Source organism: Oreochromis aureus, linkage group 10 (assembly GCF_013358895.1).
Source record: "Oreochromis aureus strain Israel breed Guangdong linkage group 10, ZZ_aureus, whole genome shotgun sequence".
Lineage (NCBI taxonomy): Eukaryota > Metazoa > Chordata > Actinopteri > Cichliformes > Cichlidae > Oreochromis > Oreochromis aureus.
In genome coordinates, this window is record NC_052951.1 from 5,575,422 (window position 1) to 5,601,022 (window position 25,601).

At 39.6% G+C, this 25,601-nt stretch overlaps 1 protein-coding gene across 1 annotated transcript in view; it reads left to right on the forward strand.

Moving 5' to 3' along the window:
- The first annotated feature begins 1,130 nt into the window (after positions 1-1,130).
- The window catches only part of opcml (opioid binding protein/cell adhesion molecule-like), a 221,210-nt gene continuing 196,739 nt past the window's right edge, over positions 1,131-25,601 (forward strand). Inside the window, exon 1 of the mRNA XM_031740840.2 lies at positions 1,131-1,664. Within this exon, the coding sequence (XP_031596700.1) occupies positions 1,507-1,664 (158 nt within the window). The 5' untranslated portion in view covers positions 1,131-1,506. The remainder of the gene's footprint in view (positions 1,665-25,601) is intronic.

Genomic DNA, 25,601 nt, shown 5'->3' on the forward strand with positions numbered 1-25,601 from the left:
TCATTACAGGCAGAGGTCAGTATGACATTTTAAAATGTCAATTTTGAGGGTTCTAGAATTTAAAGTAAGACTTTGAATGAATGAATTGTCCTCATTTCATAAATTCTCATATGAAATATAAAGGTGAAAGACATCCTGATCTACTGACTGATTCTCTGTTTTAATTCACAGGGTTTAACTGACCGTGACTGGCTATTTATCAGAGCGCATAGTCACGTGATTTACTTTGTTAATGGAAAATCAGAAGTATCCAACTTCAATTTATGGTTTTCACATTCTAATCCATTATAATAATAATAAAAAAAACAGATTTGCACACACATTCCTTACACTTACAGCAGATTAACACAATGTTGTTGTTTTTTGTTGGTTCCTTTTGGGGGGGAGGGGGGAGGGGGTGATTGTGAAATACAGGACCCATTTGATGGCATTCATATCAAGAATAACATTTTAGAGGATGATAAATTTTTTTTTTTCTTACAGCACCATTCTATTCATTTGAAGTTGTCCTTGACCCGAAAAAACAGAGAAACAGTAATCTCATTTGAGGACACTTGGTCACTTGAATCATCAAACCCTACGTCAACAAAAACCATGCCTCAAGCACTTCTTACCGTGGGAGGAGGGGCAAATGTTAGGCTTCGAAGTAATCATTAATCGTACTCTGATGGGTACAGTTTGAATGAAATGATTTTGAAATTGACCAATTTCGTTTTTGTTTGTTTGTTGCCTGTGCTCCCTAGGTGCTCCCATCTTATACCAATGAAAGCTAAGGTTGTAAGATCATTTTAAATGCCTGTTCCCTTGCTGTGGTAATCAGTCCCCTAAGAAATTACAATTTTCATCTGACCAAATAAAAGTGTCCTATATATACGCCCCTGAAAGATGCACGGTGGCTCCTGAATCCGTTTGTCCATTAACTGTATGAATATGCGAGCCCTGCAGGCTGCAGACCATATGCTCCACATAATACATGCAAGTGATGCTACCTGGCGATTAGAGAGAGGGGGGGGGGGAGAGAGAGAGAGGGAGAGAGAGAGAGAGTACTTCAGGAGCTAAACAAGACAGAAGATATTAGAGCGAATTCAGCCTTTTGTTTGAGTATTTGCAGCTTTAAATATTGTCCCCCGTGCAGCACCAAGGAAAGAAAACACCGAGGGAGAGCAGGAAAAAATATATAGGGAGTCTTGATGCATCTGTGCAAGAGCATCCATTTCACGGCGATTACAGTTCGAACCTGAGGAGACGGTGCGCATTTCTTTGAGAAACACGGTGCTTTTCTCTCCTCCGAAGTCATTTTCCTAGAGCGGCTGGCGGACGCAAAGACACGGTTACGGGATTTCATAACGAGGCTTTTCGTTTGAAGCAAAAGCAGGTCGAGCGCAGTTCCAGCAGGCTATACTGCGTCTTGTTTGTGGAGTGGAATTTTGCGGTCCCTAGCTCAAGACGCAAAGGGGAATATCAGACGTTCAAGTTCTCCTGGAAGTTGCGCAGTGATATAAAAACATGGGAATTTGTGGTTATCTGGCGGTGTCTGGGAAATGCCTTGTCGTCATCGGACTGAAATTGTTATTCCTTGTACCTGCAGGAGTTCCAGCTAGAAGCGGGGATTCTGTATTAAAGGACAACATCACCGTCAGACAGGGAGACAGCGCCGTCTTAAAGTAAGTCTCGGACTATCTTTCATTGTCACATCACTAATATGATTTCGTCTTGTGCAGCACGGGAACTGATTCCGTCTTTATAGCGTCTATGTCTTGGTCCAAACAGCTAATCAAGCCCGGTACTACAGGAGTTACTAAAGGTCATCATAACCTATATAAGAACGCACTAGTGCTCGTTTGCTTTATAGGTGCAAGATAAGTTATAGCATGCCTAACTGGGTGTTTAGCCCCTTCTGCTGATTGCCCTTGAATGTTATTGATCTGACTGGTTAATGTCTTGTTGAGGATGCACAGAGCTGAGGTACTCACATTGAAAATTAGGAGGGGTTACGTAGCCTACTATTGATTTGCGCATGTGATACAAATACAAATGCAATTATGACTTATTTTCATTTCATCCATTCTCTTTGTGAAAAACTATGTGTTGTTTTCATCTTTTAAGAACTTTGAGTGGTTAACAGTGTTCTTATCACATTTAACACTTGTATATTTGAACGTGTGTTCTATTATAGAACTCCAGTATATGATTTAACTATGTGTCAGCATTGCATTTTATGATATTTTATTTTTTCTCATCCCCCACTCTTCACTGTGAGATTATTTTATTTGAGTGTTGCTGGCTTGCTGTTTGTTTTGTTTCAGAAAAAAGCAGGTGTGGTGTTAGAAATTCAGAATCCCTGTGAAAGAATGACAGATATGGTACTGTACATCTGCCTACCCACATAAATACATACATAAATACACACCAATATATAAAAAATAAATGATATGTATGTATGTATTAGATGTGATAGACTGGTGACAAATGTGGAGAAACACATTAATCCAGTAGCTTTGTTTTCTGACATTGTTTGGGTCAGTAGTTTTCTAACTTTCACACTTTGTTGACAATTAAAAATAATTAATATGGTCCCTTTTCTTATGTGAGAGTCACTTGTGAATCATACTTAAGTAGACAATTTAGAATCTCATTATCTCTGCCTAAATTGGTCTGAACTGAAAAGATAAATAAAAGCAAGCAAGTCATTCATGTTTCAACTGCAATGGCTCTTTTACTTACCTGTGAAGCACGCCACATCGCTGGAGAACCACTACCTACAAGCTTTAAGAGCTCATCTTTATCAGACTGTGATGAAACATTTCTATGTTAATAGGGGTGGTCAATTCCATAATTATAAGGGAGTCTTCATGCTTTTTGTATGGAATTATGAGTGGTTTGATGAGGATGAAAATATTGCAAATTATATACTATGGTTGTCACATTGACTTGTCATTGACTTAATTTACATCATTTCTTCTGGGATTTACAAAGTTTACACAGTACTTTTAACTTTTGTACTTTTAACTTTTTGCCTACCTGTATCTGGAAATGAGATATTTTTAAATTTAGTTTGAATGAGGATGAAATTGTAATCAATACAGAAAATCAAATGCTGAAAGTTTGTGACAGTAAGCACATGAAAATAATGTAATCTGTAAATGTGAAGAAGGAAACATATGAAGAAAAATGTTTCTGCTGCAGATGTAAGTATAATTCACAAGCAACTCAATAGACACAGACTTCTGTGGCTATGTGATTATGTAAACAAATTGTTAAACATTATATAAACAAATTCTTATGTTTATATGTTGTGGCTCAGTACCTTTGGTTGTCAGAGTAGGGCAGTAGAGTTCAAATGACTCTAGGCTGCCTGACATGAGGTACTTGGATTAAAATTATTGTAATGTCTTTTGGACACTATAGTATGTGGAAGGTCATCATGTGCCATACACTGGTTGCACCCCTGTGTAGTCCAAGATGGAGCTCTTCCTAGTCTTCATCTTTTCTCCCCTGTTCTACACAGCCTCACTATTCTGGTTATCTTTAATCATTTCTAGCCCGTATAAATGTCCACTGCCCTTTACTGATTAATAGAACTTGTTAAGTAGCCTGTTGGATTAACTAAAACCAGCCATTTCACACTTCTCACACTGAATGGTGACTGGCTGAAATCCACTAGCTCCTTTGTCATGCTGATGTCGAGCTGTAAAAGGTTGTGACTGTAGCAGATGTTAGGGTTTTTTTGGCTCCTTAATATTCTCCTTTTCCTATCCTAACATGTACACCCCACAGCAGAGAAGTCATCAAAGAACTTGTTGCACTGCCATGACCCTGAGTTCAATCTTTAAAAGAGCGGTTTAGAAAGTGAAGCAAAAGCTGACAATAGAGTAACCCTGTGCTGCGCCACAGTGTATCCAATACACTGCCCTTGAGCAAGATGAGCTGTCAGTGAGCTAGTCAGTCCATAATGTAGGAAACCATGCCATCCACATGCATTGCTTTGAGCTTTCCCCCAAGCAGGGGGCACTGGATGATGATGAAAGCAACACAGAAATAATTCTCCTCCGCCTTTCTGGCTTCTGTGGGTGGGAATAAGGCCTGTGGAGCTGCTATACGATGGCATTGTCCATGTCCGCATTTGACAGCTACATGCCTAGAGCACCCTGCAAGGCTGATGCTGTGAGCCTCCTCTGCCTTGCCTGTGATGAGCCTCATCAACCAAATGGCAAAGATGCAGAAGCTTGGAAGGACAGCAGGTGTTGAGATTTGGACTTAGAGAGGTGGACCTGGGGCAGCAAGTTTTGGACTGGAGGCAGAGGATAAGGGCAGGTGTGGAGCTGACCTCTGATTTGATTGTTTCATTTGACATGCATGGCAACACTGTCTGTGTATTTATTAAGCAGTCATTTAATAAGATTAGAACACTGCTACTATTATATTCTGATAACACATATTTGCAAATAAATTATAGCACTGAGAAACTGCATATTTGGGGAAATGTACTATTGCTTGGAAGGCAGCCATGATCTCATTTGTTGCATTTTCCTGACAGTAAATTATTTCAGGTTATCAATATAAAGATGTCCTACAACAAGAAATTCTATCTCACATTAGGAATCAAATATAGTGATGTGAGCCAAGTCACAGCAGCAGGTTGTCAAGGGTGAAAAGCTTTTATTCCAGGGAAAGTATAGCATTAATGTGATTCTGGCAATATGTTTTAAATGAACGATTGCTGCTTCCGAGCTGTAGGTGGAAGAATTCCTCAAAGGTTATTTTGCTTCCACTAAGCTTTAATATTAAGACAGTCAAGGGCTACACAAAGCAGTATCATTCTGACATAAAGAAAGCCACTGCCAGCGGGAACTTCAGAAGATGTGAGCAGCAGAATAATTAGCATCATTCAGCTTTAGAAGCAATATTACTTTTTTCCACAAATACACAGATCACCACAAAAAAAAAAATCCCTGGGTTGCACATGTTAGAGAAACAAATCAGTTTAAAGCCAGTATGTGTATATTATACAGGTATGACTGTCTTTAAGGTAGAATGTGCAGCTGCTGGTAATTCCAGCATTTTTGCACAAGCATTTCTCTTTTCTTTTTGAATAATAAATACCGTGCTGTCCAAAGGTATTTGCCCCCTATTCTGATTTCTCTTTTTGTTTTGATTTTTTGTAAATTTGTCACCCTTACATTGTTTCAGATTACCAAACAAATTTTAATATTAGACATGCAGTTTTAAAATGATGATTTCACCCAAACTTACCTCAGCCTATGCAAAAAAGTAATTGTCCCCCAAACCTAATAACTAGTTGTGCTACAACAATGAGTCTTTCGTATCAATTTGGCCAACTCTTCTTTGGAGAATTGTTTTCAATTGAGGCACATTGGAGGGTTTTGAGCATGCATGGCCTGTGTAAGGTTATGCCAGATCATCTAAAGTGGATTTAAGTCTAGACCATCTAAAGCCATCTCTTTTAAGCCAGTCAGAAGTGGTCTTGCGGGTGTGTTTCAGATCATTGTCCAATTGCATAATCCAAGTGGACTTGAGCTTCAGGGCAAAAACCAGGGCCCAGACATTTTTTTCTGGAATTTCTGGTAGAGAGCAGAATTCATGACTCCATCAACTATAACAAGGTGGCTAGGTCCTAAAGCAGCAAAACAGTCCTAGAGCATCACACTACCACCACCATATTTGATTGTTAGAATTATACTCTTTTTAGAAATTGGACAGAACTTTTCCAAAAACCAAAAACTTTTGTCTTGTCACTGCACAGAATATTTACCCCTTTGGAGATCTTGAAGATGTGTATTTTTTTGGCAAATGTGAGATGAGTCTTTGGGTAAAAATGGTATACATGAGAGAGTTCCACACAAAAACCACTCCTGACAAAAAATAACACAGTTTCCTTTTTGTTAAATCTGAATACTGAGCTAAACTCAGGCAAGTGAGGCTTGCAGTCCTCAGTTCTTTTGTGACTTCCTGAATGAGTTGTCAATGTGCTGTTGGAGTCATTTTGTTAGGCTGGCCACTCCTGGGAAAGTTCTCCACTCTTGATGGTTTTCTTTATTTGTGGATAATGACTCAGTAAAGATTACTGGATTCCCCAAGCTTTAAAACGCCTTTGTAACCCTTTCCACACTGAAAGGTGGTTGGTTTTCAACTGATCTTGAGTTTCCTTTTTTCTCTTAATAAATGAAATGATCATTTAAAACTCCTTGTTTAATAAACAAAGCAAAACAAAAAAACATGATTTGGGGAAAATTCACATTTTATGTGTTATTTGCAAAGAAAAAAACACATTCTCAAAATATAAATGGAAATAAATCACCAAGGGAGAAAATAATTTTTCACAGCACTCTGTCTGCTTCCACTTGTTTAGCCATGACTTGTGGCAGTCATTAAGTACCAAGATAAGTGGTTGTGCTGCATATTGTGATGGAGATACTAGGGAGTAGTACTGTGAAAAATTTGCAACAATATTACCAGTTCTGGAGCCAGAGAGCACTATATTGCACTGCCAGTGGCTCAGTGGACACTGAATGGAGAGTAAAATAGTGTACTAACAATATTTTTTTACAATTAACAACCCATCCCTGCATGTGTTTATGCTTTTTAGGTTCATGGTGCTGGTTTGGAGGTTGCACTGCATGAATGTACCGTATACTTTAAAGCATAATTGTAAAATATGTTGAGTTAGCAGTAAGATTAGAAAGGTTCTATATAAATGAATATAATTTACAATTTACCTGCTCTATAAAGACATGCACAGACGGCTTAGTCATACTACCTTCAGGGTAAAGCACCTAACTTGACTTGCTAATGCCCACTTGAAATGCCATGGCTAGTGAACTGAGCAGTTTGTAATACATAGCATGCTTACATATCACCATGCCAGCTGTTGTTTCATGTAAATAATTACTGAAAGTAAAAAACAATAAAGAATTCAAAATACTTTAAAGTGAGAGTTTTTGTAATAAATGTGAGGAACACATGATTTTTATCCACAGCACTCATCCTAAGCTACAATTCTTATCAAGTGTTTCTCAAGTTATATTTGGTAGTTAAAAGACACCTCTGTGGCACAAGGTGTCACCATTCAATTATTTTCACCTGCAAGTGACGAGCTCCACTGGTAGGGCAAGACGTGCATGTGGTTTACGCTATCCTGAACTAGTGAAAACCCAAGGACAACAGAATTTGGCTAACATCTGAGTTATTGCTGGTTGTTTATTTAACGTTAGAGTGTCTTGCGGCCATTTGGTAGATTCATTTTGTTTGTATCTTTAACTCTACATGAGATGTTGCTCTTTGGTGTATTCCCAAAAGTTCATTCTGTTCTTCTGGATGTAGCGTTTTCAGTGGGAAACCCCCCAAAAAAAACGATCCCACTGAAAACGCTACATCCAGATGAACAGAATGAACTTTTGGGATGTACTACTTACCTGGATGATTGAGCATGCATCAAGACACTGTGGTGTATTCTTTGGTTTATATTCAGCTACCCAAATCAAATCACTTCAATGATATGGGAGTTGTCCATATGTAAAGGTTATTCTTTCTCATCTCTGTTTGCACTGGCAGTGATGAGAATACAGTGGAAATGAATGGGTCACGCAGGATGGACCTACCCTGTTTGATAACCACAAACAGTCTGCATCATTCATGCCTTTATTTCCTCTGTATTCTGCAAGTCACTGTTGATATTCACGGCAGTGGCTTTGGGATGCAGTCTTCCAGCTGATATTTTATGAGACACTGATTGGAGGTCGTACTGGAATCTGTTTGAGGGGTAGGTGGTAAATCCTGTTTTGGATCTAACCATTATCCTTGAGGAGAGCTCTGCTCTGGCTTAAGTCTCATTATCAATGAGGGCTAAACATGAAGTCATTGTTGTTCTGCTTCAGAAACCTCTGAAAATATCGGCTGGGAGCTTCTGCTTTCCTTCACTGCCACTGAGTATTTCACTGACAGACCATTTGGAATATGGCTCGCTGTGGCCCTTCTCCCAGCTCGATGGATTAGCAGCAGAGATGGCTAAAACACTGTGTGGCTGACCCTTGGCACATTCTCTATTTTAGCATTGTATAGTCGAGTGTGGAGAGCTGAATGGTATAATGGCAGGACTGTCTGAACAAAAGTGCAACTTGGGAACTGGCACAACCTTTTTTAAGAAGATGTAATTTGAATTGTCTTTTGTGCCAAGTCAGGTTGGGTGATCACCATCGACTCACTATATATGTCTACAGTGAGACATTGTTATGTCTGACATCAGGCTGTCTTATTGGGTATTGCTACAAAAGCAGTAGTTGGGTTAAATAACTTGTCCTTCCATTGGTACATAAGGTATAAAGAACTGTTGTAATAGAAAATATAACGTTCCAATTGTTCAGTTTTAGACACTATTGCAGAAACTTCTTAAAATACATGTTAATTAGTTCTATATAAATACAGATATATTTACTTTTTCACATGGTTTTTGTTTCAGTCCCTTGTCAATAGAGCTTAATGTTATTTGTGTTGACCTCACTGTTGTGAAACTATTGACTGAATTTGGGTATGCTTTTTCAGATGGAAATCTCTAACACGTAGCCTAAGAACTTTATGTACTGACAAATGAACAGGAAATCTGGGATTAAATTAAATGGAAAATCATTATAATTTTTAAAGGTCAAGTATTTAGTTGATTAATCCGTTAATGAGTTTGCATTTTCTGGTATCCAAAGAGGTTTTTGCTGGTGCTGTTTTGTGTTTTAGAAATAAAAATTTAATATCTTGAAGTCTTTTAGGTTGGATAATACAGGACATCCATAATATTATTCCATAGACTAAAGAATATAGACTCAAAGATGACTAAGGGGTAACTAATGTACCAATAGCTGAGAGATTCTTCAATAATTAAAACTAGTCATAGCTCTAATACTTATTTGATTCATTTTCTGCCATAGATATGACTATACAATGATGTTGCGTCATAGTATATTTTGTTTACTGCAGTTATATGCTTGCAAAACACATACTGGACATGGATATTATACATTTGTTTTGCAGTGATCACTGCAGTTGTATGAGATTGAGAAAGCTACTCATATTTACTTGTTATCCTCGTCATCCAAGGTGGAAGTGGAGACATTTGACTATCTTAAAGCGTTTTTACTGCTAAACAAAGACATCAAGACATGTAGAACTGACCAAAAAAACTCCAGTATATTGAGCAGTCTTCATGTTATTATATGTTTGCACAGTACTTAAAATGCATACTTACTGGGCTGGGAATTTAATGCACGCAGAATGAATGGTTGATTTCTAGTAAAAGGTGTATTTGTAATTGTGGCCATAGGATTCTCTGTTATTCAGTAGAAAATATCATGTATTCTGGCAGGTTTTTACTTATTCCCAAGACAAAACCATTGAATCACCAATGGAAATCATCGGCCTGGAGAAACATTTGAGGCAAGAAACACTGGAATGCTAAACTTCCTATTCTTTTCCTGCATAAATGAGCCCCATACATTATTCAAAGCAAAGGAACTTGACTGAATAAGTATCCATGGCCCTGTGAAACTACATTATATATGTGTAGGCTTCAATCAGTCATGACTCTGGCTCCATCTAGGAAAAAAGACATAGTGGCTTAATTGTGTAGAATTACTTAAAGGTTGCGCCATTTTTCATAAGAAATAAATAGAAAAAAAATATTTATGATTCATGCTACCTAGACCTCTTTGCAGTCCTACAGTGGGGTTTTTTAGGTCAGCAACTCATAGCTCATGATTGTAAATATCATTTAACTACCTCCTGCTTCTCTGTCAACTTCTTATTTAATGTTCAGAAGTTCACAGACGTTTACTTAAAACACTGTACTGCACTATGAGTACACTATTAGGAAGGTAGTCACAGCTAAAACTGGTATCAGGAATATGAGCGGACAAGGACGTATGAAAATGGAAAGCCTAAGGGTAGGCTAACAAGCATGGAGATACTAAGCTCTCTCTTCAGCCATCTTGTTTTCTTTCATTCAGTGGAACAAGTGTTAAGTTTGACCTATATGGATTCAGACACATATGGACAGAAAATGCATTGTGTGTCAGTAAATTATCTTCTAAATCCAGATATATTAATTAGTGATCTTTAATTCTAGTCTTTTTACCATTCTCAACACTTAATGGGGTAAATGTCATGTAGATCATGTCATCAAGGTGAAAACCTCTGGATATTGCAGATATTGAGGGTCAAGTTCCGATGTCCCACTCACCAGTAGTCCACCAGGCTTGCATTGGTCTTCCTTTATCACTACCTAGGCATCCATCTTGAGGAAGGTTGAGTTGAGTTTCAGCATCCTGTGTTGTCGTAAATCACTGAGATAGTCATTAATTTTTAATACCCAGAAACCTATGTGCCGTGCTGCAGTCCAACTAGATTCTCCCCTAGTGAGAGCCAGCCACATCCATTACAGCCTGTCTTTGCTGTCCCCACCTTGTGCATGTTTGGGTGCACTTTTCTGATGTCATTAATACTCATCAGGAGGACCTTCCATTCATGCCACATTCTGCCAGGCAATTTACGCTCTACTACTTTCACTCTCCTACCTACCTTTTCCATATCGCTTGTAGCACATCTCTCTTACTCATCAATTGAAGAAAGCATTGAGGAAAAGTAATATAATATGATGTATACATTTATGTATGAAAGTTCGGTGCATAAAAGTATTTTTTTTTGTGTGTGAAAATTCCTACATCATCAGGTTTAAGTCCAGTGGCACAATTTACCTGAATGTCTTATTACTCTAAGAAAGTTCAGTTACCTCCACTTCTTGTCGCTTTTCCAAAATTCCAAATGTTGGAATTTTTGAAGATGATCTATTTGCTGTTTTTCAAATCACAAAAGCAGGTTTTTATGAAGAAAAAGTGGCCTTGAAATTTAAATAGCAATACTGGTAAGATTTGCAATGCATATAGACAAGGTAACTATAGTACTCTCACTGATTATAAAAAATGTTATAGAAAAATGTTATGAGAATATTAAACCTAATCTGTTTCTGAATCTCATCACTGATTATTTGCATTACATAGATTGCATTTACCACTATTATCTGTTTGTGCATGAATTTTCTTTCATTTAAAATCTCTTTGAAATCAAAATATCATCATTGAGAGTTTTGTTTTTTATATTTACTGTCAGTTTTCAAGGAGAACTAAAATGTACTTATGAAATCTCCATGTCTGCCTGTCTGCTTACATGTGTGCTGTGTGAACACAAAGAATATATTACACAGGAATACAGTATAAAATGACAATCTCTAAAGAAGACAGACGTGGTTAGACTTTAGAACACCAAGTTGCATATATTTGCAAAAATAATGAGTAAAATGTGATTCTCTCCAGTTTTAACCTCTTTATGGTTTTAAGACAAGAATTTGATTTAGAAATTTTCTCGGTATGCATATAAGCATAAGTTATTCATATATTTATTAATGACTTTGCTTAATTACTGTAGCAGAAAGAGGGATGTTACTTGTCCTTTTGCTGTATATTTTCTGTTTTAGGAATTGAATGCTAAAAAAGTAGGACATCCTCTCTAGAGGCAAGAGAAGTCAAATTAGAAAGCTTGCGTATGTGGTGTCAGCACACTCTTTGCCTGTTAATATAAGAGGGCACAGGGTTTGCATTTTGAGAATCTGCTTTTTGCACCTCTAGAAACTTTTCGGCCAGAGCAGTCAGAGGCACCTCAGAGTTACCGCTCAAGTAGAAACCAAAATGTAAAACCAAAACCAAAATAACTTTTCACTTTACAGTTATTCCCCAATAGAGGTGATTGTTATTTGTTGTAGCCTCGAGCACAACGGAATAGGATTTTCATCATTGGACATTTACCTGAAGTAATGCCATATAAGCTGATGAACTGTTACTTAATGTAGCTCTTGGAAACTCCAGTATTATATCCTTAGTTCATTCCACTCAAGATCTCTCCTCCCTCATTGAGACATCTCTGACCATCTGTCCCAACAAAGTATTGGCCTCTCATGACCTGGCAAATCATTTCTAACTCTCCCATCTCTCCTTGAATCCTGGATCTCAGCCGTCGGCCCTCTACCAAAACAGATACCCCTAATGGAGGAATATGCCAGGGAAATGTGCCTCCCATTGATTCTGTTCCCTGGCTAATGCTGCTTCTAGGATAGTGCAGCTCAGCTATACTTAGAATCAAGTATGGGGCTGACATAATATTTTTCTTTTGCCTTCAAAATGCTCAGGGCAGTATAGTGATAAGACTTAACTAATACTATTGGAACAACTTCAGCACAAATCGAGCAGCTACATTCATCAATTACCAACAGAATGCAGTAAATATGGCTGTTAAATGAGACTTAACTTTCAGCCTTAGCTTATAAGAAGATGTGATGTGAAATGTCACAGATCTCGTCACAGATCATACACACATCTCAGTAACATGCATGTCAATGCCTGAAAATAACTCCCGTTTGTAAAAAAAATATATTGACCAATGCAATAAAACTGGTCTTTTTTTTAATATGTTTTAAGGTAGAACATTCATTTGAGTAGACGTGAAGCACCTATCTTGGAACATGGAGGGTCCCTGCAGTGTCCCACTTTAATGCATACAGTTTTTACTGTATGTTTCTGACTTAGACACAGGGAAATTGATAAGTGGCCTTGATTTATTATTACAACCAGATTTCACTGTCTGAAGACAAGGAAGGAAGGAGGGAATTTGTCTCAGTCGGCCAGCTGATGGTGCTCATTAATATGGATAAAAATGACTAGGAGTCATCTGGGAAGAATGTCATACCACATTAGACAAATAAGTGGTTGAAACCACTGGCTGTAATTAATTGATTCGCTTGAGATTGATCCCCTTCCCCCTCCTCTTTGGGAATCATGTTCAGAATTTGTGCAATTATGAAATGTTAAATATTCCAAGCAAATGGAATACAGACACAGACACAGACACACACACACACACAAATGCAGTGACCTCCAAAGCCAATGGCTCTAGCAGATACCAGGAACAACAGCCACTCTCTTTGTTGAGAAAAGTGCAGTCCTAGGAACAGCAAAGATACTCTGCAGGACCCTCAAGCTCCAGGCATTTGGTAGTGAACCTGAGCTTGGAGGATAAAAACTGTCCCGCAAAGGGTGAGAGAGGAATTTTTTTACATATATAGTGAGCACAGGGACCTGCAGATAATGTTGGGTCCTCGAACCACCTGCATGGCGCCTGATTGTTTGATCAGAGACATTAAGACTACTTGCTTCTCAGAGATCATTTTGTAGAGCACTCACAGTGGTCATCCTGTTCCTCTTTGCTGAAAGGAGCACATATTGCTGCTGCTGATAGGTTAAGGGCCTTCTATGGCTTTGTACATGTTTCCTAGAAAAACTGCACGTCTCCTAGTCCATGCTCTTGAGACTGTGCTGGGAGACACAGTAAATCTTCTGCCAATGGTACATACCAGCAATAACAGCAATGACACTGATCGAAGATGAATCCACAACAGTGACAAAACAGTCAGAAAGATGCAGAAGGAAAAAGTGTTAGTGGACAATTATTTCCAACTGAGGAATTGATGAATATTTTTAGAGCCTAAATTGGACATTTAAGATGAGGCTGGACAGCACGAACATCTGGTCCAAAAATAAATTTTCTCCACTCTTTTCTTGTAGTTTATTCCTTATAAATGTTGTTAAAAGCGAGATACATTGTATTTACAGGAAGGTATTCCTGTGGAGATAGTGGATGAATTGTCTAGTGTTGTAAAAGTGTGCATTTGGCATCTCAGGCTGTTCATTTTTTTCATTATTTTTTTGAAATTTTGTAAATACCTAGCTCATACACAGGAGAAAAAAAAAGATTTTTTTAAATAGCTTTTTATTTAGTTGTGTTTTCTGCCTGTGCCCCTCACAGAATAAAAAAGCCACCAGTTTCCCTTGCTGTAGGGACCAAGGGTTCAGGGTGTTTTTTTCTTAGATTTCATATGTATTTATTTCATACTAATACTTTGCAAAAGCAAGCTTTACTATCAAGCTTCAGTACCAGTTTGCTAAAAATATATAATGGTAATTTATTCTCTGGCATAAAATCAATATTTATGAAAATGATGACTTCTTCAAAGAGGTATATGCCAAAAGACCACGTTCTGGTATATCTGTATCCAAAAGAAAGCCATCTGAGAGTAGTTTCATATTTCCCACAGCACAACAACTTTCACTGCACTTAGTTCGCATTCATGCAGAATTCACACATGGGATCTGCCACAGCATCAGTGGCTCATTGAAGAGTTCACTTGCTTGGTCAAGGGCAAATTGACAGTGATAGCTGGAGGAGAGGAGAATATTCAACACCCTTTACATGACATGCTGTGATACACAGAATCATGCATTGTTATTTTAGTGCAAGCTGTGAGAAAAAATAGTATGAATCGTAGTGCAAATCAAGAAACCACAGATCAGAAAAACTGTGAAGTTTTGGCATTTTGTCATACCTCAGACTGAATTACTGATTAATAGTTGTTATTTATCTCTGGCTCTCTTCCAAAGCATGTCTTTTGTCCCATCTTCCTTTACTCACCCCAACCAATCGTGGCAGATAACCGGCCCTCCCTGAGCTTGGTTCTGCCGGAGGTTTCTTCCTGTTAAAAGGAAGTTTTTCCTTCCCACTGTGGTCAAAGTGCTTGCTCATAGGGGGTCATATAATTGTTGGGTTTTTCTCTGTATGTATTTGTGGCAGGGCGTGGCTTGCGGTGCCGTGCAGGGAAGGCGGACGCACCTGCACGGCATCCGCAATCATGCCCCACCGACTTAAATATTGTAATGGGTCCTGTGTTGGTGGGTTGTGCGGTAAAGATGAGCTGGCAGCGGGAGAGCTGCAGTTCTATGTGTGTGTCGTGAACAGCAACCTTGAGTTGTAATAAAGAGATGCTTGGAAGCATGAACATGCACCCGGGTCTGCTGTGGGTTTGTTACAGTGGTGCCGAAACCCAGGAAGGGGACACAGCAGACCTGCGACTGGGCCAGTCTGGGAAGGAGCTGACCCAAATGGTGGCCGACATGGTAGCCACACAGCAGGAGCAGGCGGCAGTGTTGCGGCGCCGGCAGAAAGAGCTGGAGGACCTGGTTGAGCGCCGCACGCAGAGGATCGCGAGTCTCGCGGCTCAGATCCAGTCCTGGCCGACATCGCTGCCACCCCCACCGGAATCCCTTGATTGCATCGGAGTTGCCGACGTCCGGAACGTTTCAGCGCCTGTGCCGGCCCCCAGGTTGCGACCAGCCAGGACGCAGCCTGCCACTGCACCTATCCCCACTCCTCGGGTGGGAGCGGCTTGTACCCGACCGGGGCCTGCGCCTGTTCCTGCTCCTCGGACAAGGGCCACAGAGCAACCACTGGGTCCACCAACAGCTCACCCACCTGCTCAGCCCGAGCCGGCGGTTAGCGTGCAGAGAGTACGGGGGGAACCTGCCAAACCGTCGCTGGAGGAGGAGGCGGAGCGCGAGGGTCCGTGCCTGCCGCGTGAGGAGGAGGAGAAAGAGGTGGAGCTGCGCGGGGGTTCGTGCCTGCTTTTGGAGGAGGCGCACGAGGATCCGCACCTGACGGAGGTGGAGGAGCTGCTCCAGCCGGGAGTGGCGGTGGAGGAGGTGCCGCGTGAGGGGTTGCTCCAGCCGGACGCGGCGGAGGAGGAGGAGCCCGAGGTCCCCGTGCCAGGGGAGCCTGCTTGGCCGGAGGGCAAGCCGTGCGCCTGCCCCGCCGATTCTGAGGGCGGCATGCTGGCCAGACCGGCCTCATCTCCACCAGAGGCAGGCGCGCCAATTGATCATACGTCGGCCCAGCCACCTGTGCGCCATGACCACCTGCCACGCGGCCGACCTCCAGACCAGCTTCGCCAGCGCCGCTGGAGCCACGGGCGAACACCTGAATCACCCCCCCGTTGCCGGACCTGGAGCTGGGGACGCCTACAGTCTCTCTCTCCCACTCGCAGGAGGAGGGGAGTAGGTAGGTTTGGCCGGATGGCTCCCCGGCCTCAGTCGGGCGATGGGGGTATGTGGCGGGGCGTGGCTTGCGGTGCCGTGCAGGGAAGGCGGACGCACCTGCACGGCATCCGCAATCATGCCCCGCCAACTTAAATATTGTAATGGGTCCTGTGTTGGTGGGTTGTGCGGTAAAGATGAGCTGGCAGCGGGAGAGCTGCAGTTCTATGTGTGTGTGTCGTGAACAGCAACCTTGAGTTGTAATAAAGAGATGCTTGGAAGCATGAACATGCACCCGGGTCTGCTGTGGGTTTGTTACAGTATTATTGTAGGGTTTACCTTAAAATATAAAGCACCTTGATGCAACTGTTGTGCTTTGGAACTGTATAAATAAGACTGAATTGAATTAACCATATAAATGAATTCAAGAGTCCACATGAGAGTTTTCTGTTAAACCACTGCTACCCCATACAGCTACTTAGCTGGGTTAAAAAGTAACAGCATGTTTTAGTGGCAGCTGCTTGCTTGTTCTATTTTTCCAGTCAGTATGTAACCATCTAGTCATAAGGAAACTTTCCTACCCTGTGGAATACACTATCTTCTTACCAGAAAAATATTAGATAATAAATGTAGGTCCAACAGTTTGGAAAACCAACTACTGCAAAACCTTTCTGACATTCAGTGTTTAACTTTGAAAAATCAATAAAGCCAATTTAGCAGAAGGACTTTGTTGTTCATAATAAAAAAAAAAAAAAAAAAAATCAGTCCCATTTCTAATCCCGTTCACCATGGTCACTCCCAATGAAAATCTTAACAGTTTCAGCGCTGCCTCCTGTCTTTTTGTCAGTTTCAGCATCTTTAAACCATACTTCATAGCAAATCATAAGAAGCCTCACAACCATTGGGTAAATCTCACATTTCGCTCTTGATACTTCAGTCACAAATCACTCTTATACTTCATGCACTACGTTTTCATATGCATTAATCTCTCTTTGCCTTGTCCATTACTTTGGATGTTTGACCCTAGGTTTTTAAACTTGGCCACCTTCACTACCTCTAAGAGAGAGGAAATCCATGTCCTTATGCAATTGTTGAGTCTTATAGCCTGCATGTTTTTTTCAGCTGTACCTGTTACAGTATATGTTGCTACATGCATGGTGTCACTTGAAAGAGGTGCGAGCTAAAGATTTCTGTAAACAGACAATAGTAACAAAGCAGTTTCTTTGATACTGTTCATCTACTGTTGCTCTATTTCACAGTTCTACCTACAACTTATTTGAATGGATATCTTGAGTATGACTACCAATGTAGGAACACTTTCCTGAGCAACTCTAGTTTTTAATTGCCTATACTTGGCAGGTACACAACACCCTTTTTCTTCTCCACTCTTCTTCCTCTAACTAGAGATCTACCAATTGTGGATATACTTTAATAATACCTGAGGAAATTGTGTCAAGACAGTAACAGTAACAGACTGAATTAATCAAATAATACAATAAATTACAGCATTTACAAAATGTAAGAAATGGCTCTAATATATACAAATAGCTCAATTATAAATATCCATAATATTACAGAGGTTAAATATATATGATTGACATTTTACTCTAAGCTGTATAATGTATAGGATGTGCAAAAGGGTGTAACTATTGCACTGTGTACTGTTCATTAGATGGAGGAGTTGTACAGGGAGGAATGATTTCCTGTGTCGTTCAGTGGTGCATTTGAGTAATCTCAGTCTCTCACTGAAGATGCTCCTGTGACTAGCCAGCACGTCATGGAGTGGGTGGGAGGTATTATCCAGAAATTCTAGAAATAGTGGCTAGCTCAAGGATCCTGTCAAAGTATCAAAAGGCTTTAGGGAATTTACCTGAGGAGGTTGACCTTAATCTCTATAAAATGAAGAAAACACAGAGGATTAAACTTAAAAATAAAATCATTTTCACAGTAGGCAGGCATGGACTACCATCAAGATTACTGACAAGAAAGCCCAGTGGAGAAAAACAACACACATATGCTGAAAAGTTATTTCATGCCTATGTTACTCCTAGGCTAGACAATTTAAATTCATTATTATCAGGTCCTTGAATAGTCTACAGTTGATCCAGATCTGTGCAGTGAGAGTCCAACAGGAACTAGAAAATAGATTTGCATATTACCTTGTCCTAAGTGACTCCCTGTTAAATTCAGAAATGAATTCAAAGTCTTTCTCCTTACATATAAAATCTTGAACAATCAGGCCTTGTCCTAGTACCATATTATCCATATAGAGCTCTTAGACTGCAGGCCAACTTGTATTTCCCAGAGTTTTGAAAAGTAGAACAGGAAATTAAGCTTTTAGCTAGCAGGGTCGTCTTTTATGGAACCAGCTTCCAGTTTGGAATTAAGACACAGACAGTTTCTCTGATTTTAAAATTAGGCTTAAAATGTTTCTTTTTGATGCCTTGTCTTTCACTGCAACTCATTCCTTGCTTTGTGGCAAACAGAGCATTTATCCTTCACCCACCTTTTTTCACTCTCTGTATTTATACATATATATATATATATACATACAACTGTTGAATATTATCATTAGTAATTATTAAACTCTGAATCTCTCTCACTCTCTCCCATAGTAGGAGTGGTTTCCTTCTACTGTCTTTTCTTTTCCCTCACCCCCAAGCAGTCACAGCATGGCTGCCCTCACTGTGTCTAGTTGGACACAGGTTTCTTCCTGTTAGGAAGGAGTTTTTCCTTCCGACTGTTGCCACATTATATCGGGTCAACTGATATGATGGGATTATTTTGGGATTATCTTTCTAATATTTTAGGGTTTTTATCCTACAATAAAAACAAACAAACTTGAAAGCCTTGGGTTGTGGTTAATTGGCTGTATAAATAAAACTCTCTGTTTGTGTGTGTGTGTGTGTGTGTGTGTGTGTGTGTGTGTGTGTGTGTGTGTGTGTGTGTGTGTGTGTGTGTATTTTCAGCCTATTTTTTGTATTGTTAAGTAGACCAACTCAATTAATAAGCAACAGCTCTGTGTTAATACTGTGTAAATATCTGATAATATGATCAGCTAACTTTAGCCTTTAGGTTTTAAAGAAATAAACCTTTTTTAACATATTTCCATGTATGCATGCTTTGACGGACTTGTGTAAAGCAAGATGTATTGTTGTTTCATTTGATCTGACTGGCAGATGGACATTAGATCACACTTGTGTGTGATCTTTTAATCTTATCATTTTCACCCAACAAGCATCTTATTTTTCTTTAAGTTTACAATATTGGCATATTGCATATGTTTGTATGTCACTGAAAATGTTTATGTGACGCTCTTCATTGTTTTTGAAATCAGTCAAAAAAAGAATCACAGATGAAAGTGCACTAATTAGAAATTCCATCTGTTCCATCACCTGGGGAAACAGCCCAGTTTTAAGAGGTGAGGATAAATCAAACAAACATCTTGGCTATGGGACAAATATTTAAGAAAAATAGAGCAAGCCTAGCTTTTAACACAGCTTTTCATCTGAGAAATAAGCAGATCCACCCAGCACTTAATGGGCCTCAGATTTTTGAAAAGACAAATTAAGCGCTGAACTTCAATATCATTATTCTATCATTATTATTTGTTCTTTTCAGGAGAAAAACTGACATGTATGCCTTTAATAGTGTACTTGCTGGGAAGAGATAATTATGATACATGGCCCACTTATCTCAGAGTGTGCTGTGTTAAACATTTAAAATGAAACTGCAGGTTATTTCTGGTACAGCAGCAAAATTTCATGCTCCTCAGTCCTACAAGGCTCATATGGAATGTGCCTGGCTTCTGTATGGCTCGTTCATGGCATGAATATTGAGACTGTGTGTTTTTAACCTTCTACTGGCCTCCAGTGTCCCTTATCTGGCATTGAGAATAATGAGAATCATGCACTAAATTTATAGCTGTCAGGTGAAGATGTTACTCTTTGGATCTGTGAGACCTGTAAGAGTTCAGTTATTGGCTTGGGAACTGGTAAATCTATAACATGACTAGACATGGATTATAGTGCAGGACAGATATGGAATCATGAATTTTCTAAGTTTACATATGACATTTAGAGTACAATGAAAGATCATTCAGGCTGCAGTGAAGTCTATGATGTACCAACAAAGAAAGCTATATACACATATCAGTAGCGTAATATTCATTGCATTAATTCTGGTCTCACAGCTACCTGGTTATTTGCTGCATACCTGATTTACTTGAGCTTAACAATTCTGACAACTAACACTTAATGTGCCGGGTAGTCTTCTGACCTGTGTCAGTAAACACTGGCGGATTCCACTTCATCCACCACCAACAGCTGTCACCACTAGTGCCGTTCACCTCTCCTGGGTGCTCTAGATGTGTTCAACTCAACTAGAATATGGCCCAACTGGCTGGTTTTCCAGCTTTCAACAAAATCTGGGAGAATGAACTCCTGTTGGAATCCTTTGCTGGATAAGGTTCATACGCCACACTTCCATTGCTTGGCCCCTTGCCAAACACACATCCTGAGCCAGCTATGGTCACCTCCATGTACAGTAAGGACCAGCGGTCCAGGCTCAGAGTCTGGCGCAAAGTGCAGACCTGTACCAGCTAGGCTCTCTCTGAACCCTGGATTGTAATCTAGGGGGAGCGAAACAAATAATAAATTCCTTAAAGAAAACCCAGCCAAAAGTCCCAGGTAAAGTCTCTGTTACTCTACCTCGGCGTAACCAGTTTGGAACCGAAAACGTCTTTATATAAAGATTATAAACATTGTAAATTGTGAGCCCTCTTATTGTGAGCTCTTCATCGTATAACAGAAATTATAACAGTATCTTTGATCTTTTGTACTCCTCGTGTAATATTTTCACCATAGTCATAAATGTTCTGGATGTTCAATCTCTGATCACTATTGAATATTTTTAGAAGTTCATTGTTTATCTGTTAAAAATACGAACTAAATTATCAATAGGCATTATATCACTGTAAGCACAGCTGATACACAGTTGTATTGATCATTTTCCTCTGATGAACTGACCACTGTTCACAAACTAATAAGCTGCTTCTAGTAATTCAATTAATTTCAGAGAGTCCTGCGTGTGAAAAAAATAGCACCTAACAGTCAGTTCACTGCAAGGTTATTATCGTTAACGAAAACTAACGAAATAACGAAAAAGTGAAAAAACATTTTCGTTAACGGAAATAAAAATAAAAACAAAAAAAGGAAAACTAACTAAAACTGTAATGAGTGTTCACAAAACTAACTAAAATTAACTGAATTTATAGCAAAAATGCGTTTAGTTTTCGTTTATGTGCGTGTCATACAATAGTCAAGGGTGAAAAAGAAGTTTAGTTTCCAGGTTTTTTTCTTGCTGTGTCTCATTATGCCAGCAGGTGGCAAGTACATTAGTCGAGTCGTCTGTGTTGCTGCTCCGTCCACGCGCAGAATCATGTCAGGAAAAGTCCGGAGAAAGCGCCAGAGTCAAATTTGGGATTACTTTGAATATGACTGTGTTTTGGATAAAGCAAGTGTCTTGTAGTGGAAAGAGACAAATTATGAGGGACATTTCTAAAGGGAAAAAAAATCCCACAAACCTTAAAGTGCACTTGAAAAGCTCACACAAGAAGGCTAACCTAGCTTACCTTGAGAAGGTAAGGGAGCACACTCAACCCTCATCCCCAGAAACAGAAGCTAACACCAGGCAAGGCAGCGTGATGCATCCCGAGACAACAGGACTGGGATATCTACATAACTGTGTGAGTCAATTACCTTAACACCCGGTGCTGCAAGAGTTAATAGTCTCATTGGGGCCAAGATATACATTTTATAGTTGCGTGGTATCAATGGTTGTTCATCTGCCTTTATCTATTTATTTAAAGAACCCATAGGTGGGAATGTGAGTTGTCTGTCTCTGCGTGTTTAGCCCTCGACAGACAGACAGGCGACCTGTCCAGGGTGCAGGGTATGGTAGCTGGAATAGCAACATACCCAAGGATAAGCAGAAGAGAATGACTGATATGATGAAACTGGGATTTTGTTACACTTAATTATTGCAAACACAACTAAAACTATAACTGAAACTAATCAAAACTAAACTGAGACTAAGGATTTTCAAAAAAATAAAAACTAAACTAAACTAGCAAACAATTGGTAAAAACTAATTAAAACTAATATAAAATTGAAAATCTGAAGTCAAAACGAAATAAAAATAAAAACTAATGAAAATTGCAAAACTATTAAAACCCTGGTTCACTGCTATTTTTTGTGGCGATATCATCTGAATGTCAGGAGCGGGACCACTCTTCCTTCACGCACCTTCTGACCTCAGACTATAAATGCCCCCTTCTCCAATATCTGCTGTTCTCATTTCCATGCCCCACCCTTCCCCCCCTTTTTTCCCTCTCTTCTCCTCCCTTTCTTCATTCACTTCTTGTTAGTACATGGGGATCTGCCCGGCCCGAGAGCCGTCGCCAGTCCCCTTCGAGGCCTTCCCCAAACCGCAGCACCAGTTCATACTTCCTCATCCCTTTCGCTCATCGTTTCAGAGGATGTGGTCCCAGCTAGTGAATGTTATTTTGGGAACATGCATCAGTTTTACTGAATCACATTTGAAATGACATTAGACATGAAGTTATCTGATATATCAGGTGTTCATAAGTACTTCTTTCCTTCCCAAAAAGGCCCTAAAAGAGGTCCTACAAGACCCGTTACCCAATCCTTTGTGACATTTTTTTAAGAAACTAAAATCCAAGAGTAGGCAAACTATGTCACAGTCTTCACTACAGCTATAGACTGGTACTGTCATGAACCATTGTGTAGCAGGCAGGAAGAGGACCCCAATGAAGGACTCAGCAGACAGAAATAAACTCAAAACACTGCAACTGATAGATTTACAAAATGCAATAATGAGTCAGGGCAGGAACAAACTGCCTGAAAAAAAGAGACAGACAGGCCATTAGAAGCACACACACAGGAGGATACGACAAAGACCACACGCAAACAAAGATTAGGGCAAAGTGGCGATACCAGGGGTACACAGATGATCAGAATCTAACTAATGCGACAGGGGAAGCACAACTGAACGTAATGCGAGACAAGAGACTATCAAAATAAAATCGGAAGTGATGTTTCGGAAACTGGTCAGGTCAACAGTAAAGAACACCATAAGGCAAACCAATCAAATGAGGCATCAAATCAACCAATGATATTCATTCAAATAGATAGAAGCAAACTAATAAGATGTATTGAGAAGTGTAGCTAAGTGCAAATATTGCTGTAGGTAAGACTTCAGTCACACGGGCATACAAACCAGTTGGTGACCCACTGGCAACCTAAAATCCATTGCAAAAATGTACCACACCAAAAACCTACCTGTGATTTCTTTGGTCACTAGCTGATTGCTGCAGTCGCCTGTAATATTCATGGAAAAGGTCAAGTTAATAGACAGTCATTAATTAACCACCGAGCAGTAATGATGCTTGAAAAAAATGTGATGCAAACCAGAAAAAGAGAACATTTGCCTTCCAAGTCAAGTTGTGACTTACTGTTGTTGGCTTTTGAAATATGTTGATTTCAAAAAGCACAGCTTTTATTTTAAGGGAAAAAGTCACAATTTTAGGTTTGTGTTGCATTTTTCACAGTTTCTCTACCATTTGGTGAGTAGTTGGTGAGCCAGCAATTTCACCAAACCAATCGGGAATCTGTGTTTTTCTTTTCCAACTGAAGATCACTGACCATTCTCAAGGCCTGTGTGACTGCGGTTTTAGAAATCAGTTCCTGAAATTTGATTAAGCCAGAACTGTTAAGCACATTTTGTAAGAATTGTTTTATAGTCATACAAATATGGTTTATTCTGTCAATGGAGATCAATCAACAACATGAAAAATATATTTGTAGATTGGACAAACAGTTATAAGGATAGGTGAAGAAAAGACAGAAAAGATTCTAGATATAGTAGTGAGTTACATGTATAATGTACCAAAGCATGACATATCCAGTTGTATAAAATATATACACTGCATATTTTTGCTAATCATGTTTAGCATCAATGGTTAAACATTTCAAATGTTGAATGTGCTGCCTTACATTACATAGTGTAGCTTCAGAGTTTTATTTGCTCCTATCTAGTAGAAATACATCCCAAACACAAAAGGGAGGAGCACACAAACAAAGCAAGTTTTCAGCAATATTCAGTTCAAGTCATTAGTGTTACATTGGAGGGATGTAGTATTATCAGGCCTGAGCTTGAAAAAAAATAGTTACAAACCCGCTGAACATAACAGAACAAGTGCAAAGAGTTATTGGATTTTATTGTTTTTTATATATGAGGGCAATGCCTGGTTTTTCAGCTACAGCGACCACTCAAAAAAAAAGTAAAACTGAGCTTTTGTTTTAAGTTGGTAGGAGGTAGGGCAGATCATCCACTAACTAGAAAGTTGGTGGTTTAATCCCTGGCTGCTCCAGTTTGCATGCAAAATATACAAAATACTGTGAATATTAGATAGAAAGCACTTAGGCATAGAAAAAAAAGTGCTTGTAACTAGGGATGGGTATTGATAAGATTTTCACGATTCCGATTACATTTTCGATTCTGTTTAACGATTCAATTCTTTATTGATTCTCTTATCGATTCTTATTTTTAAAAAAGGAGAACACTAAGGTCGATTAGCTTAGAACTTTGTTTTATATCTTCTCTTTGAACAAATTTAGGAGTAACATGGCCTTACAAACCCAACAGTGAGATCTTAAGAGATCCACAGCCTACGGCTCTTCAATGGGGTGTCACAGGGTCCCCAGGAAAAAAAAATTGTAAATGTAAAATAATAAAATAAATATTCTTAACATAACATAAATTATTCTGTAGCAATTACACAAGAATATCCAGTAATGTCACTGCCTACAATTAAACACATTCACTTACCGAAAATCGGGGGCATCTGCTGTGGCAAATGGGTGCAAGCCTTTGACCACAAACTTAGTCACTGCTCGGTGACATTCGTCTATCCTGGCCTGAAAGGAGACGCTACCGGTAGACTGCAGCGAGAACTGCCAGCCAGACTCTGTCTCTCTCACCATGGTCACCTAAATGCAGCGCACAGTAATGGAAGGTTTTGTAATAAGGCAGATTGAGCTAACATAATATGCACTGTTAGTTGATTATTTACCTGCCGCATTAACGGGAGAGGACGTGCAAACATTACCGCTGCTGCTGGGTTGAGATTCACGAGTCTGGAGCGGAATTAAAAACACAACATTCATTTAAGGTCATCGTGTGTTTTGTGAGCAAATGCTTTTGCATATTCGTAGTGTTTCCTCCTTTAAATGAAATATCTACTTTGCAAGTATTGCAAGTTGCCCCGTTGTCATCCGTTCTCGTAAAGTATAACCAAACTTTTGAGCGTTTGAGCTGCTTAGGCGCCTTGCCAGGTAAATGACGCTCCGCAACGTGGTGATGTCATTCGGGGTGACTGGAATCGATAAGGGAATCGTTTGCAAAAATGGCAAACAATTCCAAGGAATTGAAACAGTGGGAACCAGTTCTCAACAAGAACCGGGTTTCGATACCCATCCCTACTTGTAACAATGGGTGAATTAGGCATCGTTTATAAAGGAATTGGATTGCTCCTGTAGAGTACAAAAG